The 18,664-nt window shown below is 50.0% G+C and overlaps 1 protein-coding gene across 1 annotated transcript in view; it reads left to right on the plus strand.

The window, feature by feature from the left end:
• The first annotated feature begins 3,455 nt into the window (after positions 1–3,455).
• Shb (SH2 domain containing adaptor protein B) overlaps positions 3,456–18,664 on the plus strand; it is a 109,635-nt gene continuing 94,426 nt past the window's right edge. Inside the window, exon 1 of the mRNA XM_034503772.2 lies at positions 3,456–4,721. Within this exon, the coding sequence (XP_034359663.1) occupies positions 4,029–4,721 (693 nt within the window). The 5' untranslated portion in view covers positions 3,456–4,028. The remainder of the gene's footprint in view (positions 4,722–18,664) is intronic.

Below are 18,664 nucleotides of genomic sequence, written 5' to 3' on the forward strand. Positions count from 1 at the left end.
CGTCCTCAAGATAACGAGTTTCAGGCCAGCCTGAACTCCATGATGCTCTGTCTTAAAGAAGAAAGAAAGTGAAATGCCACTCATTCTTCAAGGTAATCGAAGGTATCTTTTCAAAGAAGTTCTTTCTACTACAGTCTTCTTTAGCCATTCTTCTGCTCTGCTCTGTCTTGCCTTGTATCAATTACTGGGAAGACACACAAATGATAATTTGAATTGTCCCAGTGCCTCTGAGGCCTGGTATACAGACAGGAGATAGACAGAAATATCTGATAAACTATCTAAGCATGAGGGTGCATACCCAGTACTTGGGAGGCCAAAGCAGGGAGACTGCTCCAAGTTCAAAGCCAGCTTGCTCTACACAGGGAGTCCAGGTTAGCCAGGGCTACATAGCAAGACCCTGTTCCCCTAAAAGAAAGAGACAGAAGGCAGGTATGACAGGGAGATGGAGGCAAGAGGAACAGGATTTCGAGCCTAGCTAGCCTTACCAACATTGAGTTTATGAGTCTGAGGCCAGCCTGAGGTATCTGAGACCCTGCCACAAACAACAAAGATTAGAGGGGTGACTTCCAGTGGTCTGATGGTGTTTTATATAAGGAGTAGATGAACCCTTTGAGTTGGTGACATCATTTGGAGCTTCTCTACAAATGTCATTTTCTTTGTCTTGGTACTAGAAGGAGGGACAGAAAAAGCAGCTGCCACGTTTGGCCCTTTGCCCTTGGTCTAATAGGGGAAGCTGAGACAGGGCAGAAACTGAAACATTGCTATCTACACACCCTGTCCCCAAGAAAATCAGGGCAGGGCAGGGCAGGGAGGAGGGACATAAACAGCATAAATGTCAAACCAGGGGTTAGGAGCAGAGGAAGTAGTGGAGCAAGTGTGAAGCCCGGTTATGGATCTCTGACACCAGAGAAAGGGGGCAGGGCAGGCTTTATTTACAGAATTACATAGGGTGGGGTTTGAGATACCAAGAAAATGGTTATCAATTGCAGCTATTCCTCTTAACTAGGTTTCTTTGTCACTGGTCCCAGGTCCTCCTCTGTAAACCCAGGAAGCTATGACTGGAGAGAGAGAGAGAGGGAGAGAGAAAAAGAGGGAGAGAGAGAGAGAGAGAGAGCCCATCTCCTTGTTGCTCTGATGATTTTCCAAAAGCATCTGGCTCCCTGAAACACTGGGCATGATGCTTCTCCACTATCTTCCTGAAGATATTCTGTTTCTTCTCAGAATTACTATTTTTGACTCCATCTCTGAAGGTGTCTCTATATGTTCCCAAAGGAAAACACCCATAGACTTCGTGCTTGTATCAAGTAAATACCACTTTAGGCCAGCCACCCCATCTGTAAACCAGGAATAAGATCAGATTGCAGGGATACTGACTAGGGTTAATTATATACAGTGTTTAGGGGCCAGGCAGTTACACAGGGACTCTGGAAGTTCTTGGCATAATACTATAGCATTACAATAATTCTGGCTTGCAAATTATAGCCCAGAAGAAGCATTACAGGAGAGACAACTCTGACTCTGTGGCCAGCTGAAAGCAGAATGTGAAAAATAAGTTGTGAAATACAAGTTCTCTTCTTAAACCTTCAGAAAAGCAAGATAATGTTTCCATATGTAGCACACATGCAGGGAACAGGCCTCCAGATCCTGGGGAGGACTTTCTTGGCCCAGGTGGCCTGGCTTACTGCCAGGATCTGGCCTCCTTTCCTTCCTGAGCCTAGAAGCTGAAGGGAGGGAGCAGGGATGGAGGTGGAGCTTAAAATTAGGATGTCCTGGCCTTTCAGGGTTTTTCCCCCTTAATTGGGGCCTCCCTCCATGCAGGATGATTAAGTGCTTACACTGCAGAGCAAGGATTTAAAGGGTAATTCGAGACATTTAAGTCTAGGGATACTGGAAATAAACATCTTAGCATCAACTTCTGGGGCCTCTCCCTATGCTTGACACCAAACATTCATTCAGCCTTGTCCTGTGTGCACAGTTTAAGACTGTTCCCTAGGGATGCTAAATGAGTAGGATCCAAGAAAGAAGTAAGTGCTAATGTTATCTGAGATTTTGGGGGTGGGGACTTGGAAAATTCAAGTGGCCTTAGGGAATGAGAGAGGCAAGTAGTCTGCCTACCTGTGGCTAAGCAGGTAGACCAGAGCCTTCTGAGTCCTGGGTTTGCTTTTTCTCTAGTGTGGTCTCGCTGGGGCCTGAGTCTGGTAGATCACAGGGAGAGTTTGGAAGGTGTAACATTGTGGCTCACCTAGTCCCAAAGTCTCAGGATGGGAGCCTGACCTCTAGCTCTAGCAGACTCCTGGACTTGCTGTCTACTTCAATAGGTCACTGTTCCTACAGGACACAGGAGAAACAGTGTGCCCAACTCACATATACTGTACAGATGGCAGGTGAAATTACGGTCACAGTGTGCAATTTTGGCAAATCAGCATTCTAAAGGAATGTTTCAGTTCCCAGGAACTCAAAAGGGTGTGTGTGTGGGGGGATGGGGGGGCTTTCGGAATAGAACTTTCAAACAGAACTGAGGTGTAGAAGTCAGGTACCTCATTTTCAGTATTTTGGTCTTGACATGGCTCATGCTTCCTCCCTCCCCCTCTGACAGCCGACTCGTAGGAAAGCTGCCCCACCTTGGCCTGGGTTTTCTAACCTTTGGGTAATAACTACATTGTCTTAAGTTACATCATTACAGTGCCACCAGATCCTAGGACTGGTATCCAAGTCTATTCATGTAATCTACCTCGGGGCCTCAGTTTCTCCATCTGCAAAACTGTCTCTGGATTAAATAGAGCCTCGCCAGCCCTGGCAACCTTAAGCATTAAATGTTTACATAGCTGGTTCCACTAGGTTGGCAGTGAACAGGGTTAAAGCCCCACTTCCTACAAGGTGAAAAGGTAAGCAAACATTCCGACCTCCCCTTAGCCTTGCTCCCGGATTGGTGCCCCGCCTGGTCCCAGCCGCCTATCGCGTCCGCATCCGTCATCTGGATTGCTAATACACTCATTAGCATAAAGAGTTTTTCCAAAGACCCGGCGCCGGGAAAGCTGAACCGGAGTCTCTGTCCCTTTTAAGAGAAGAGGTATATGCACTCTCTCATTAAGGGCATCTCCTCTGCACGGTCCTCTCGGTTAACTAGAGGTCGTACGTTAGTCCAGCCCGCCTACCACCCCGACGGTGGCCATCCCTTCCTAGAGTGCACGGCGCGCGGGCCCTCAGGGACTGTGCTGACTGCTCTGGCCTCTAAGAGTCGCAGTCTCAGCTGGAGGGAGGCAGGGCCTGCCAAGCAGCAGGACGCGGGCGCCCTCGGGCAAGACCCGGGGGCTGGCGCCTAGGCAGCCGCAGGAGGTGACTGGTGCAGCAGTGGGGAGGTTTCTGGCCGCACGCGGGGGCGGGGCCTAGGAGGAGGCGGGGCATTGGCGGAGGGGTGGGGCCTGCGGGAAGGGGCAGGGCCGCGGCGCAGGGCGGGTTCTGGCGGCTGAGTGTCACACACGCGGCGGCTCGGGAGGCGGCAGTAGAGGCAGCGGCAGCGCTTGGAGCCGCCGGGACGGGCAGGGGCGCGCGGGCTCCGCCAGTCGCCGGCCGCCTCCGTCATTCGCTCGCTCGCTCGCTTGCTTTCCGACCCGCGGCGGGGCCGGGCTCGCCCCGGTTGCACTCGAGAAGCCCGCAGCTGGCCGCGGCTCGCACGGGGCAGGGGCGCGCTCCGCGAAGGTGGGGGCGCTGGGTGCGGGCGTGCGAGGCGGGGGGCGCCCGGCCTTCCGCTCTAGGCGGCCCGGGGCCCTATGAGACACGTCTGTGAGGGGCGCGAGATCCGAAGCTCGGTCGGCGAGCAGCAGGGGCGGAGGGTTGTGCAGCAGCGGCCGGAGCCGGGCGGCGGCCGGCAGGAGGCGGCGGCTGCGAGAACTTGAACTTGGCGACCGGTGCCCCGCACGCCCCCCGCCGGGGCAGGGGCGTTGCGGGACTGGGCGGCAGCGTTGTCCCCCGAATGGCCGCGGCGGCGGACCGGGCTCGCGCGCCGCGGCCCTAGGCGGCCCTTCGCCATGGCCAAGTGGCTGAACAAGTACTTCAGCTTGGGCAACAGCAAGACTAAGAGTCCGCCGCAGCCGCCGAGGCCCGACTACCGGGAGCAGCGGCGCCGGGGCGAGCGGCGGGAGCAGCCCCCGCAGGCCGTTCCGCAGGCCTGCTCGGCGTCCTCGGCGTCCTGTGGGTCGGCCGCCGCCTGTTTCTCGGCCTCGTCGGGCTCTCTGCCCGACGACAGCGGCAGCACGAGTGACCTCATCCGCGCCTACCGCGCGCAGAAGGAGCGCGACTTCGAGGACCCTTACAACGGGCCGGGCTCGTCGCTGCGCAAACTGCGCGCCATGTGCCGCCTGGACTACTGCGGCGGCGGCGGGGACCCCGGCGGGGGCCAGCGAGCCTTCACGGCGGCGGCAGGCGCTGCGGGCTGCTGCTGCGCGGCGGCGGGAGCGGGCGCCGCCGCGTCCTCGTCCTCATCCTCCGGCTCCCCGCATCTCTACCGCAGCAGCAGCGAGCGGCGGCCGGCCACGCCGGCGGAGGTGCGGTACATCTCTCCTAAACACCGACTCATCAAAGTGGAGAGCGCGGGCGCTGCGGGGGACCCTCCGGGAGGCGTGTGCTCTGGTGGCCGCACCTGGAGCCCGACGACCTGCGGAGGCAAAAAACTGCTCAACAAGTGCGCCGCTGAGGAGAGCGGAGCGGGTCAGAAAGACAAGGTAAGATCCAAAGGTACTGGTGTGCATGGGAAACTGAGGCACCACCACGTTTCCCATCCTTGCATCAACTTCGCTCTCGCATCCTCGGGTCTAGGGTATAGCGTGCATTCTGCCAGATGGTTCATCAGACTCGATCTCTGCTTTCTGCTTCCCAAACGCACCCTTACCGATCCCAGAGCCAGAGCGAGAGCACCCCGCCTAACTTTACCCAGAAGACAGACCCAGCCAGCCCTTCCGGCCCCCCCAGTAAAGTCAGAGGTGGCTGGCCTCAAAGAGCATTTACTCTTCTTTACCCCGGGATCCATGTGGTGGTCCCCCTCCCAGATGCAGATGGTCTAGAGTGTTTGGAAAGGGAATCTCCGGGTCATAGTTTTCATTACTGGCTGTCCCTGAATGTGTGTATGTAAATGCTTCTAAACGACCCACTCTGCGTGCCAGTTTTCCGAAGCCAAGGGGCCTTTTGTACTGGAGCGATATTGGGAACCCCCACGCAGGGTTTTCCGGTGTAAAGGCTTGTCCTCCCAGAGAAGTTACCCATCTGGCCGTTCCTGCCAGCTCTCCCCAGCTCCTCAGGCAGTCTGCTAAAAAGAGACCCTCCTCTGCCCACTCTACCCCCTCTACCCCCTCTCCTGATCCCATCCCTATAGCACTGTCTCGGGAATGAGAAGTCTTTGTGGCAATCCCCTGCTCAATCTATCAGGCCATCTTGTTCCCTGCTTCATAACAAGGGAGTTAATTACAGCCAGGCCCCTCTACTCTTCCTTCCTTTCACACTCTGGCTAGCCTCCCTTCCCCCATAAAATACTTGTTCTGCCTACTTCTCTAGGAGGCAGTGTTTTGATTAAATCTGAGGCCCAGTGAGAGAGCTTTAGGGTAGGGTTGCCTGGTTGTCAGGCCCCCTGCTCTGCCTGAGTTCTCCCCACACTCTCCTTTCAAGCTCAAACTTTTGGCTGGACTGATAGAGATTGGATATCCTATCAGGGAGACATTTTGTACCTGTCAGCGGGTGCACTGTGAGGCTTTCTTCTGTTTATGGGAGGTGAAGGAGGGCATGCCCTCCTGAAAAAGTTTCCAGTCTGTTCTTCTCCCTGGGTCATCCTGTACTATTTGCCCTGATGGATGGTGTGTGCAACCTGAAGGAGCCTAGTATCCCCTGAATGGTGTGGGCACACACCTTGGAGCTCTTACTCTGTGTGCTTCCCAGGTACCCAAGATGCCACTGATGACAGTGAGCTGGAAGCTCTGGTGACTCATACAGGCACCAAGGGGGCAAGAGGAGAGATGTCCCTGATGAGAGCTGAGCTATTGGGCTTGTGGTTGATGTTTTCTGGAAGACAACCTTCCTGCAGCTTCATATGTGGTTCAGGCTCAGTTTGGTGGGCTCCCAGGGAGAGCCTGGAGCTTTTACATATAAATGTGAGGAGAGAGCTTTCCGGAGAGGTTTGCAGCCCACCACACTTGACTCAGCATCTCATAGTTGCCCAAGATCACTGCCCCCCAGGGGGCAGACTTTCTTTGTTTACTGCTTGTGGTTCAGCTTGCTCTCTCTGAAGTCTTTGTGTGGCTTTCAAAATTGTTGTAAACATTTTTTTCCCCCAATTAGAGTTAAGACTTACAGATGCTTAGTAGTCATACTTTGTAACTGGAATGTCAAGACTAATCTTTGTGCCTAAGTCTTGGCTTCATTGTCACCATAATTCCCATGGGTCTTTGCTTTCCTTTACCAGGTGCTGGAAGGTGAATCCTGATCAGGGCATGTTTGTTGAGTGCTGTGACAGAGGCCATCCTGTGATGGAGCCTGTCGTTAAATGGGGTCTCCATTGTTGAGCTGGAGCCAGTAGTGATCAGGGGTTGGCTGGAGAAATGTCTGGTGCTTTAGAGAGCTGCAGGTATGAAGTCTCCTGTGATTGAAACAGAGAGGTTTTAGAGTTGAACAGGACCCTAGAGGGGCTCCAGGGTTGACCGGTGGTAGGGTTATGCTTTTAAAGAAACACTCTCAGGGCTGGTTTTCCTTTCTCTTGTTGAAGCTTTGATCTTTTAAAAGTTGTCTCTCCTGGGAGACAAGGGAGGAAGTTACCAGATGTTCCTTCTGTCCTGAGGAAGGGAGGCAGCAAGGGAGTGGTAGCAAGACGGCCGGCCGACTAGCTAGTAGAGGGACAGGAGTGTCCTGGAAGGCTGGCTGAGACACTATTTTATTTACTTTCTGAGATAAGACTGAAAACAATGCTGACCTTAAGGTCACTAGGTAGCCAAGGATGGGCTTCAGTTTGTCCTCCTCCCTCCCTCCCTCCCTCCCTCCCTCCCTCCCCCTCTTTCTTTCTCTCTTTCTCTCTTTCTCTCTTTCTCTCTCTCTCTCTTTCTTTCTTTCTTTCTTTCTTTCTTTCTTTCTTTCTTTCTTTCTTTCTTTCTTTCTGTTTTTAGAGACAGGATTTCTCTATGTACCCCTGGCTGTCCTGGAACTCATTTTGTAGACCAGGGTGGCCTCTGCCTCCTGAGAGCTGGGATTAAAGACATGTGTCACCACCTGTCACCTGTGGGGACTACAGGTATGGACCACATCTAGTTTTGTGCAGTTCTGGTGATTGAACCCAGTGCTTTGTATGTGCTAAGCAAGCAATTCTACCAGGGGACCTCCGTTCTCAGCCCTCCTCTGCAACTTCTTTGAAAACCAAAACCTGCACATTTGTTTTTATTGATCTTTTGGCGGTTTCATACATAAATGCAAATGTATCTTGATCATGTCCACTCTTAGCTCTCCACGCCCTTTTTACCTCACCCCCAAACACTTGCTGCTCCTATCTTAAAATTTTTTTTTTTTTTTTTAATTTAAAAATCGCCGGCCGGTGGTGGCGCACACCTTTAATCCCAGCACTTGGGAGGCAGAGGCAGTCGGATTTCTGAGTTTGAGGCCAGCCTGGTCTACAGAGTGAGTTCCAGGACAGCCAGGGCTACACAGAGAAACCCTGTCTTGGGAAAAAAAAAAAAAAAAAAAAAAAAAAAAAAAAAAAAAAAATCACCTACTGAGTCAAATTAGTGTTGCCTGTGTGGGCATGGGCAAAGTACCAGCAGCAACCTGGTCCTCCAGAGCTCTCAGTTGCCAGTAGCTTCCCAGTCAAGGGTGGAGCCTCATGATTCCCCTCTGACCCGTGCTGGAATGATTATTGACCGGCTTGATCTTGTATGGGTCTTGTGTGGGTGACCATAGTTGCCATGAGTTTGTAAGTACAATGGCTGTCCACAGCTGGAAGACAATACTTCACAGCATCCCTCTTATCCTGTCTCTCACATTCTCTAAAGCAGTCATTCCCAGAAACGTGTGGCTCCCAGCAGTTCTGGTGGGAGCCTTGAAAATTAGCCTTTGGACAAGTGTCTGGATGATTGCTCCTTCTGGTCTTGGGTCCCACTTTGGCAACACTGTTGCCACAATGGCTCCTCTCCACCTAACTCTCAAGTCTTCTGGCCAGAACCACTTTGGATACAGGCTGCAGGTGCCCATCGCCAGCTCAGCATGTGGCCAGTACCTCCCCATCTGGCAGTCAGATGGCAGTCTGGTTTTTACATTATTTCTAGCAGACAGCATTTGAAAGACCAGACCTACTGTGATCCAGCCTTGAACATCCAGAACCTGTCCTCAGTCCCCACCAATAACTTCAGGAAAATCCTACTTAGCCTGGGGCAGCCTAGCCTCCTGTTGTTGCTCTTAGAGAATTGGCCAGTGCCCCTTCAGCTTTAATCCCAGACCTGAGTTGAGAGTCCCTGTGGCATGCAGTGTTGCTGCTGCCTAGCACAGCCATCTTCCAGTGCTGCGCATACCATGATCCAGCGTTTGGGACCCATTCCTGCCCTGTACACTTGAACCCTTTCCTCTTTTGCACACTTGAGTCATCTACCTTTCTCCCAGGTGAGTGAGTTCTGGGGCACATCAGCTGACCACATCCCAGTCCTCCACTTCAACATCTTCCCTTACAGATGTTCTTAGAATGTTTTCACTATTCTTGATTCCCCCCCTAACATAATTTAGTAACCACCTCTGCTCAGAGATGAGGCCTCTTGAGTGAGTCGAGTTGAGGAGGGGGAGGAAGGGGCAAAGGTTAAGGGTACAATAATCTTTGGTCTGAGCTTCTGCAGGAAGTGGATGTGAGTCCGTTAGTAACACACCCCCCCCCCCCCCCAGTGATTTTTGTCCTGAAGACTTGGGGAGGTCTTTTTCTAGGAAGTAGGCATTTAAGGTGAACCTAGAGGCCAAGGTGGTATTTAAGTGGGACAGGATGCCTGCAGGCTGTAAGGGGGCTTGTGTGTGTATACGTGCTTACGACAGTAAAACCTCACATAGGATGTGTTCTTGGAAGCCAGTGCTTATATGTGGTAGGTCTTGCTTGGGAAGTGAGAGGTGACAATATAGCAGAGGTGGGATGAGGCTTCAGTTTTGGTCTCCCCGGTGGGTTTTTGCACAGGGGAGTCCATGTAGACTATTGACCCGGGGAAGGAGGTACTTAGAGCCCTAATTAGGAGCATGGGGGTGGGGAGATGGCCCAGAATTAGAGGGCCGTTGTTTAATGGTGTGAGGTGAGGAGGCCCTGAGTTCCTGGAAGAGAAAAGAAAATTTATTTTTGGTAGGTTGAGTAGGTAGAGCCTACCTTCAGTCATCCTGTTGGGGGAGATGACGACCCCCCCGCCCCCCCGCCCTGCAGTCAAACGGGTCTCATCCAGTTATGTTTTCTGATGCTCTTGTTTCGTTTGTTATAATTAAGTGGTGTTTCCAGTACACCTGAGAAAGTCAAGAATGCATCATGACTTCAGTTTTCCCAGGTTTTAAATACATACTAATGTGTACCAACACTTGGGTATATTGTCAGCATCTACAGAGTTGTGTTAAATAACAGATTTTCCATACCAAACGAATAAATAATAATAATTTCTAACAAAACAAAACAAAAAAACCCACCACCACAACAAAACACGTAGCAGTTTCTGAGCTCTTTGTCGGGCAGGGAGAGTTCAGAGGAAAGTATGGCCATAGAGGTTTGCATCAGGGTCCAGCAGGGTATGTGTCCTGTTAATGCAGCTGTCTGTGGCCTTAACCATAACCACCTGCCACTCAGATGGTACCAGAGGAAGCTAGGTCTGTATTCCCAACTACTCTGGAAGTTGAGTCAGAAGGATTGTTCATTCAAAGCCTACCTAGACTACAGAGTGTTCAAGGCCAGTCTGGGCAATTTAGACCTTGTCTCAAAGTCAAATGTGAAGACTGGGTCTGGAGAGATGGTTCAGTGGTTTACAGTACTCTCTGCTCTCCAGAGAACCTGGGTTCAATTCTCAGCACCCACACAGAGCTCACATGTACAGCTCACAACCATCTGCAACTTCAGTTTCAAGGGGTTCAATGCCTTCTTTTGGCCTCTTTGGGACTGTGCACATTCATAGTGCACAGTTAGCCTGCAGACAAAACAGAGAAAATATAAAAAAAAAAAAAAAAGAGAGAGAGAGAGAAAGGGCTGAGGTGTTGCTTAGTGGTAGAGTAGTTATTTGTCTAGTATACACCAATATTGTAACAAAACTTTTCCTAGGTATAGTCAACACTCAAATCTTTGCAGCTATCTTCCTTCTGAGATGGGGCTCTTAGCTTACTCTGGCAGGGCAGGGCCTAATGAATTTGATCAGTTTTGGGGACTAACTGAAGCTATTTCTAATTGTTTACCTTTTTGCTTAAGGAAATTCCTGAAAGATGGAATGCTTCATTCAATCTTAGAGGAAGGCTTTACACACACAACAGCCAGGCCTTGTATTTTGCCCTGTACTTTGCCCCCAAATTGAAACAAAATTACTGACCCATACATAGACTTGTGTTTTCTTGTTATTTCCTAAGTCAGAAACAATTATGTAACTGTGTGTGTAGTATTACTTTCTATTAGGTCTTATAAGTCAGCTAGACAGGACTTGAGGTATGTGAAAGGCAAACAGCCTTGAGCCTTTTCCGTTTTTTATTCTAGTTTGAGACAGGGAGACTCACTGTGTAGACCAAACTGGCCTTGAACTCACAGAGATCCTCCTGTCTTTGTCATCTAAGATCTGGGTTAAAGATGTATGCCACCACACTTGGTTTACTGTGTTATTTTATATAGGAAACATAAGCATCCTTGGTTTGTGGTATTTGAGGAAGGTTACAGAAACAACATCCCTTGGGTATCAATAAATGAACAAGCCCACTAGGTTCTGAAGCTTGAGACAGTATCAGAACCTAAAGAAGGACTGAAGTGCATCCAGAAGGCTGGACCAGCCCGAATGCTGGCAGGTGAAAGAGGGCTGCCAGAAGGAGCCACTTGAGCTGACTCTTGAGGGACAGTGGGACCTCCTGAGCAGGGAACTTGGGAACAAGGCTCCCATGCTGAGCACTGGGCCCAACAGGCAGGTGCAGGAGCCATGTGGTTGGCAGAATGGGTCTGGGGGCCTTGATGCAGGGGAGCTGACCTGTCATTTGATCTTTTTCACATAAAATCACTAGTCCGGATCAATGGAAGCCAGGGTCAAAATGTCAGCCATTTCTATTTGATTAATAGCCATCTTCTCCAGCCCTTAAAATGTCCTTTTTGGAAAAGATGAGGACCAAAGTTGATGGCCAAGGACAGGTTTCCCATTCATGTTTCAACCCTTGATAGGAGAGTGAGAGAAATTTTGTCAAAGCTGTTCTCAGTGTAAATTCTGCAGAAGGCTTCATTGTAACACTTCCTTGGTCACAAAGTCCTCACAGCCGGTCTAGGGTCCAGATACTGTATCAGCTATTGCTCCATCCCATGTCACTGCACCCTTAGAGGTCAGCCAATTTTTTTTTTTTTTAAAGGCCCAGATCCAGGCAGTAAATGTTTTCACGTTTGAGATGGTCTCCCTCACAGAGGGTTAGCTCTGTCATTATAAGGGGCAGCCTTAGAGAATATATTAGTAGGAATACTTGTGTTCTGATAAAACTTTATTTTATATATATTATTTCAAAGCCAGGCATCTGGCCTGTGGGATGTAGTTTTTTACCCAGGCACCAAACACTGAGTGTCATTTCTGGTCTTGGTGGGGCACCTTCTGGTTAGGGTGGTCTCAAGCTGTGCCATTCAGCTCTGTCTCCATGTGACTGCCCCTCATTCTTTAGCACATACTCCTGGGGCAGGGCAGGGTTCCCAGGAAGGGCAGAAGCCCCTGAGGTTTCTTGAGGTTTGAATCCAGGACACTGTTCCTTTGAATGCTGTTGACCAAAGCAAGTCACAACACAAGGCCAAGATTCAGGAAGAGAGGCGGAATTGTGGGGCAAGGGGCAGGGATGTATGTAGGCAAGACATTCTGGGCTTTCCAGGCTGTTCTTCTGCTGTGGGTACTGTCAGCCCGTCTACAGATCAAGACACTGAGGTTTAGAGACATCAGTGATGAAGCTAATGTCATAGCTTTAAGGATGACAACAAGGTGCACACTGCATTCTGAGTTCACTACCCATGTGTTTTCCACTGACTGCTTCACTGTCTCCCAGCTTAACTGACCATGAGAAGGCCCTGCTGTTGATGGCTGTCATGTTTCCCCTCTCTTCCAGCAAGCGCTCCCCTTAACTCCTTCCTTGTTTTGACTCACAGCTGGACTCTGCTGCTGCCGAGTTTCATAAAGGAGATGTTAATGTTGCACTTGAGTTATTTTTATAGAGAAATTCTGCACACAGAGTAGGCACATCCCAGAGGACCGCTGCACAAAAATGTGTGTCTTGTAACTGTCATGTCTTCTCATTCTAACACCAGACCTTCCCTCCCCCAAAGGATCGGTTAGGCTGTGTGTGCTCTGCTTTAAGATGAAAGCTGATGGTACCTCTGTCCATATCTAGAAAGAACATAAGTTTCCTAAAAGGAGATCAGGTGACTGCCTCCTCTATTTAGACACTCTTGGGAACCAGACAGCCTTGGACTTGGCCTTAGGACCTAACCTCAGCACTTGATCCCCATCCTCTCCCTGCTCCCAAAGCATTGCTGGCCTGTACCTTGGCTTTAAAAGGCAAATCTGAAGCAGGTGTGGTTTCCTCTGGTCTTGCAGCCAAACCCTCCCCCGCTGAGTTTAACTTGTGTTGCAGAACCATTGAAGCAAAGGTCAGCTTTGGTCATTAAAAAACCAACCAACCAAACCAAACCAAACCAACCAAAACAAAACAACATAACCCTGGACTTGGGGACCAGGAGATGGCTCAGCAACCTGATTTTGATCCCTGGAAAAAAACAACTTTTTCAGGTTGTTCTGTGACCTCTACATGTGCGTGCGCACATGCAGACACACACACACAGACAGACAGACAGACACACACACACACACACACACACACACACACACACACACACTAGGCCTGAGCCTTAATGGCGTAATGGCTTTACAGATGAAAACTGGGCTGCTGCCTGGTAGATGGCACCCGTTGGTTGGGGGTGCTTTGGTGGATACAGGTTGCAGTGGTCTGTAGCTTCTCACTTCCTGTTTGGCCTGTATTGTCTGAGGAACTTTTATATGCAGACTATTGTCCAAAGCTGGAGGATACAAGGATGGTGCAGGAACTGGCCAGTGCTGTATTGCCTCAAGTTGCATCACACCAGATCTTTTCTGCCCTGCTGTTTTGCTCTTTGCCAATCTCCTCAGACCCCACAAGAGTGGCTGGTTCTACATTCTTGTTATTATTGCACAGTCAGCTTTTATACCTGTAACTCACTGGACTCTCAGATCTGCTTTGGGGAAGGCGCTAGAGTCCCTGTCAGCATTGGAAGGAGCTGAGCCTGCGCTGCCTCTCTGAGTCTGGTGCCATCTGAGCCAGGGTGGGGAGGCAGCCTGGCCAGAACCTGAGGTGGCAGGAAGGGTGACAACCCTGATTGAGTTCGTTTCTTCCTATGTTTTGATTCTGAGACACTTCGCTGAGACTATTGAGGCACATGGACTGAGGACCTTACTTCCACAATGGAATTTTCCTTTGCTTCCTGTTTGGTATTTTCCAGTAATATTTCTATTAATGTTTCACTTTCAGAGTCAGAGGTGCTGACTTCCTGAGAAGCGCGAACTTTCTCAGTGCCAAGCCAGGAAGGACTGACTTTTCCTCTTGGTCATTCAGTTCCTTTCTCTTCCCTCCAAGGGGAGCTCTGGATTTCCCATCATGCTGGAAAGGAAAAGCTTAGGGAGTGGGTCTTAGAGATGATGGGTTATTCATGACTCCGGGGAGGTGCTTACAGATAGTGGCTTCCTCAGGCTTAGAAGGAAAAAGTAGCTTGACAAGTGTGTAGGTGTAGGAGTGGGGGTGTGAGTGTGAATGTGTGTGTTAGAAGGTGGAGAGGTCCTTTGAGCCGCATTTGCTGACTGAACCCAAAGTCTCCAGCTGGAATTCAGATGGCCTCATTTATGTGTTTTCTTTTATTCATTCAGCGGCTCTTGCTTAGAGGTGCTGCATTCTGGGTACTGCTCTGTGTAGGTGATAGGACCAGCGCTGTGCACTAAACATGAATACCTCACTCCCCATGGGGTGTGTAGGATATAGGGAGCCTAAGGTGGTGTGTTTGGGTTGGATGCCCTTTTAAAGAGATTCATTGAAGGGAATCACTTCAAAAAGAGAACTGCATACAAGAGAAAGGCCAAGCAAGAGATGGGAGGCAGGAGCTGTCAGGGTTGCTCACAGGACAGTGCAGAGGGCCACATGTTTGGGCAGGGCAGGTGGAGACTGAGGGGTATGGAACAGGCAGAGAAGGTGAGCCTTGTGGGTATAGGAGAGGTCTTTCACTAGACCTTGAAGTGAAGTAGGAAGCCAGCAGAAAGTTCTGACAGCACTGTTGCGTGGACGGATGCAGGTTTGGGGGAAGATTGCTTCTGGGTTGGCATGTAGCTTAGGGCTGGAGCACTTGGTCTCCCGAAAGGTCTTTTAGAATTTTGCTGTAAGCTCACCTTCCAACCCCCATGGCTGGGCACGGGTCCCTTCTGTCTGGGGCCATCTTACCCTGTCCTTGTACCCATCCCTCATATGGCAGTCTTTTGTTTCTTTTGCAGTCCCAGACAGAGGTCATCCCTGTCTCCTGTGTCCTTAGGAGTCCTAACAGAGCTTCCCTATAGAAGCCAGTGACTACTCATTTTCCCAGCTACTCAGGCCAAAACCTACCAGACATGTTGGCCTTTTTTTCTTGCCAAGGAAGGGTCCCTACTTCAGAACATGCCAGGTTGGATGTCTTCTCATCAACTGTGGGCACCCAGGTTCCAATGGCTTCTGGTCCGTTCCCTCAACTCTTTTCTCAATTAAAGTCAATTAAAGCAATCTTTTTGAAGTACTGAGGATCAAACCCAAACATAAAAATGACCAGAAAGTTCCCAAGAGTGCAACTTCACCATCTCAGTGGCCATGGACTCTCAGAAAGCCAGATAGCCCTCGAAATCCTTCTGGTACATTCTAAGCCACAGCATGTGATTTAGGGAATGCATGGCATTCAAGGGATGGTGCAGCCCCTACCTGCCTTCTATTGTGAGCTAGCTGTGCCCAGAGCCAGTTCTAGAAAGAGGCAGGAATTGGGAAGTGTATTATGTATCAGTCTCAGTGGTAACTTTACCTGTTACAACAGGATTAAATTTGATACAGAAAATGCAAAGAAAACTAACCCAGATGCCAACCCCAACTACACAACTCAAGAGACAAATCATGATTATTAACCTATTAGTGTTCTTATGTCTCAGCATCTTCAGTAAACATATCTATTTTTCCCACATAAAAATTCTTTCTTTCTGCCCAAAGACATAGAATGATGCCTATGTTGTCTCAAACATGCAGGGATTAATGCTTGTATTGTGCAATCTCTCTTGTTTACTGGCTTTCACCAACTTAGCAGGATTCTGAGGAGCACCTTTGTAACTAAATTCTTAGCAGAGGTTCCTGTGATTATTTCCCTGGCTGTAATAGAAGGAGAGCTGTTGGGTATATGGTACAGTGTTTTGATACCTGCTTTCAGAGTGTGTCCTAGAAAGGCACTTTCATTTTAAGGCCTGTTCACTTTTCTCGAGAACTGGGATTTTGGTTTAGTTTGGGTTTCTTGGATTTACTGGTATATATGCACTTGAGCTGTTTGTTGCCTTCCTAAAAATGTTTACCTCTGCCTTCTTCCACATGACCTGTGAATGTGTAAAGGTGTCTTCTCAAAGCAAGCTATAACACTGTCTTAGAATCCAGGTTCCCAGCCAGGCACCAAGAGCTAAGGACAGGGCCCCTTTAGGATCACAGCGGAGGGCTTGAATGAAGCTCGAACTCCCGGGGACTTGCTATAAAGAGGAGACTGACCAGAACAAGTTCTGAGTAGGCGGGCCAAGGTAAGTGTTAAGAAGAAGTTCTCTGGAAAAGACAGATTGGGTGTGGAGCAGGGTCTCATTCATGAGTGAACTGGAGAGGATTCAAAGACAGAAGGGAGAAGGCAGGACTGGATTCCAGAGGAACCTAGAGACTTCGGCACTTAGCAGACATGTGAGGCAAGGGTTGCCTGGCTGAATAACTCAGTGTTAGGGGCTGGACATTCTCTCTCCTTGTCATTGGGGCTAGTCAGCAAGGCCATACCTTGGGGTTCAAAACTGTTGATCCAAACGCTGTAGGACCCTAGTGGCAGCCCATTGATTGTGGCTTGAAACCAGCGTTGGTATTGGGAACAGAAGGCCTAATCTTACATGCTGTTCCTGGGCTTGGAAGCTGTGTGACTTGGAATATGTAATTAGCTTTCCTGGGCTTGGAATGCCCTGTCTGTCACATGGGGTTAATGAGAATGGTGTTTCCTGACCACTCACTGTAGGTTACTTTTGCCGTGTTTGAGCTTCATGGTGGGTCTTTGAAGGAGGTACCGTGATGACCTTTACAGATGGCAAATGACCTTTACAGATGGCAAATGAGATGCTGATCAGGGGAAGTGTGTCAATCACTATAAGGGTTAAAGAAAGGCATTGCTTTCTGGCAGAGCAAGAGCTTATGGGAAAGAGCCTTATGACTTTTGTATTACTTTGACACTGCCTGTCCTGGTCCTGAGCCCAGCTTTAGACGCAAGGCTTGGCTTTCAGGCTTCTGGCTGTCCTTCTCCTACTCTTCCAGGGAAGAGCAGAAGGAAACACTTTCCCTGGGACTTGCCTGAGTTCTAGATCTGTGTGTGTGCTCCTCACAGGGCCCCACACATTCCTTGGGAGGCTCATTTTAAGAGCCCCTCAACACCCACCGCCTTTTTGAGGAGGAAACTGAGCCATACAGATGGTAGGCAGAACTAGACCCAGGCCTTGAGTCCAGTCTGGTCCCTGTGTCTGCCCTAACCTCTTATCAGCACAGATACAGGGGTGTTGAGAGGAAACCTCTGTATCTGTCACCTGGTGGTCTCAGCTGTGAAGCCACCAGAGCAGTTTAGTCCTTATGTGGTGGGAGACAAAAGACACTGGAACAAGGAAGTGAAGGGGTCTGATCTGTGTGTTCTCAGAAACCCTGTGCAGCCTAAGGGGAGGGCTAAAGTGGGGAGGCCTCAGTTGAATTCCCCCCAGAGGTGGGGACATCAGTTAAGCAAATGCCATGTGTATACACAGGGGCAGCAAGGATCTGACGCAAATCTGCATCCTTAAGCCATGAAGCGCGTGGCTGGCCAATTGGGCAGCTCTCAGAACAACACTGGTCAGTGGAGGGAAATAGACCAAGCACTTGTCAAGGTTTTTCAAGATCACTGTTGTCAATAGCCCAAATGCCCTCTGTGGATGTCTGTAAGTTACTTCAGCTTCCAGAACAACTGTATACCTTTTCTCAGGGTCCCACCGTCTGGGTAGAGGTGGGAGTGTACCCCACCTTGATACTGCTGGTGGTGAGTGGGTGGAAGAAGCCCGGCAGTTTGAACTGTCCATCTCTGAGGGAACATAGGGCAGGTAAAGGCCTTACTTCTCTGAGGTAAGAAGGGGCAGAGCAGCAACTGCTGGCTCATCTACATGGGGCTCAGGAGCTGGTGGAGATGGTGTGTCTGTTTGGAAGATGTACGGAGCTGGCCATTGAGGCTTGGATTGAGGCTCTGCTGTCTCATCTTCACATGGAGTTGGAGGCATTCCCAGGTGTCAAGTGGTGACTGCTAGGAAGCAGCCACAGTGAAGCAGGTAGACCTCGTGGTCCTTACTGTCCTTTGAACAGGGAGCATGGGGTTCTGAGCTCATACTGACCTGTGGCCCGTGAACAGTGTCCTCCCAGGGGATATAATCTTTGAAAAAACAAAGTGCTCAGAGCACTTTGGGTCACCAGAGCAAAGCAGCAGCCTGTGGAGATGCTTGCTGGTCTGGGGGACCCTGAGGAATCCCCAGCCATTTTTTTTTCCCCCTTTTTAGTTCTGTGTCTGACCACTCTGTCCAGCAAGGGAGCCAGAAGGAAGACTTCACAGATCGAGGAATCACACTGCTTCTCAGTAGGCTTGCACAGGGCCTGGATCCATTTGAAACCCATCTGTGGTGTGATTGGGAAGTGACAGGATGGTGGCAGTGAGTGTCATCACTTGCCAGTCACCTGCAGGACAGCTGAGAATGCTGTACAGGCTTGGATCACATTGCCAGAGCTTTGGCCTGGAGGTTGTTCAAGTGCGGGCATTGAACTCGGGGTGTGGCTGAGTCTTGTCAACTTGCCCTTACCTCATGGCAGGGTCCCTGTGGGGGTAAGGTGGCCGTGGGCCTGTCCCTGAAACAGGAAGCTTCAGTTCAGGCAGGCTTTTTGTTTGGAAGCATTGCTAAAAGGTTTTAGCCATGACGCCTCTGTGGCAGCAGTAACTGCTGACAGTGTCAGCTCTGTGGGCTGCTGATGAAGTAGTTTGTTGGTCAGTTTGTTGTCCATGGATGGAACCTTTTCATCTTTTGAGTGCTGTCCTTCGCATCTCTTCACCCTATTTCCTCTGTATTGCTTTAAAGTTCAGCAGCTTGAGGTGCCTTTG

The sequence above is a fragment of the Arvicanthis niloticus genome, chromosome 5, assembly GCF_011762505.2.
Source record: "Arvicanthis niloticus isolate mArvNil1 chromosome 5, mArvNil1.pat.X, whole genome shotgun sequence".
NCBI classification, from domain to species: Eukaryota; Metazoa; Chordata; class Mammalia; order Rodentia; family Muridae; genus Arvicanthis; species Arvicanthis niloticus.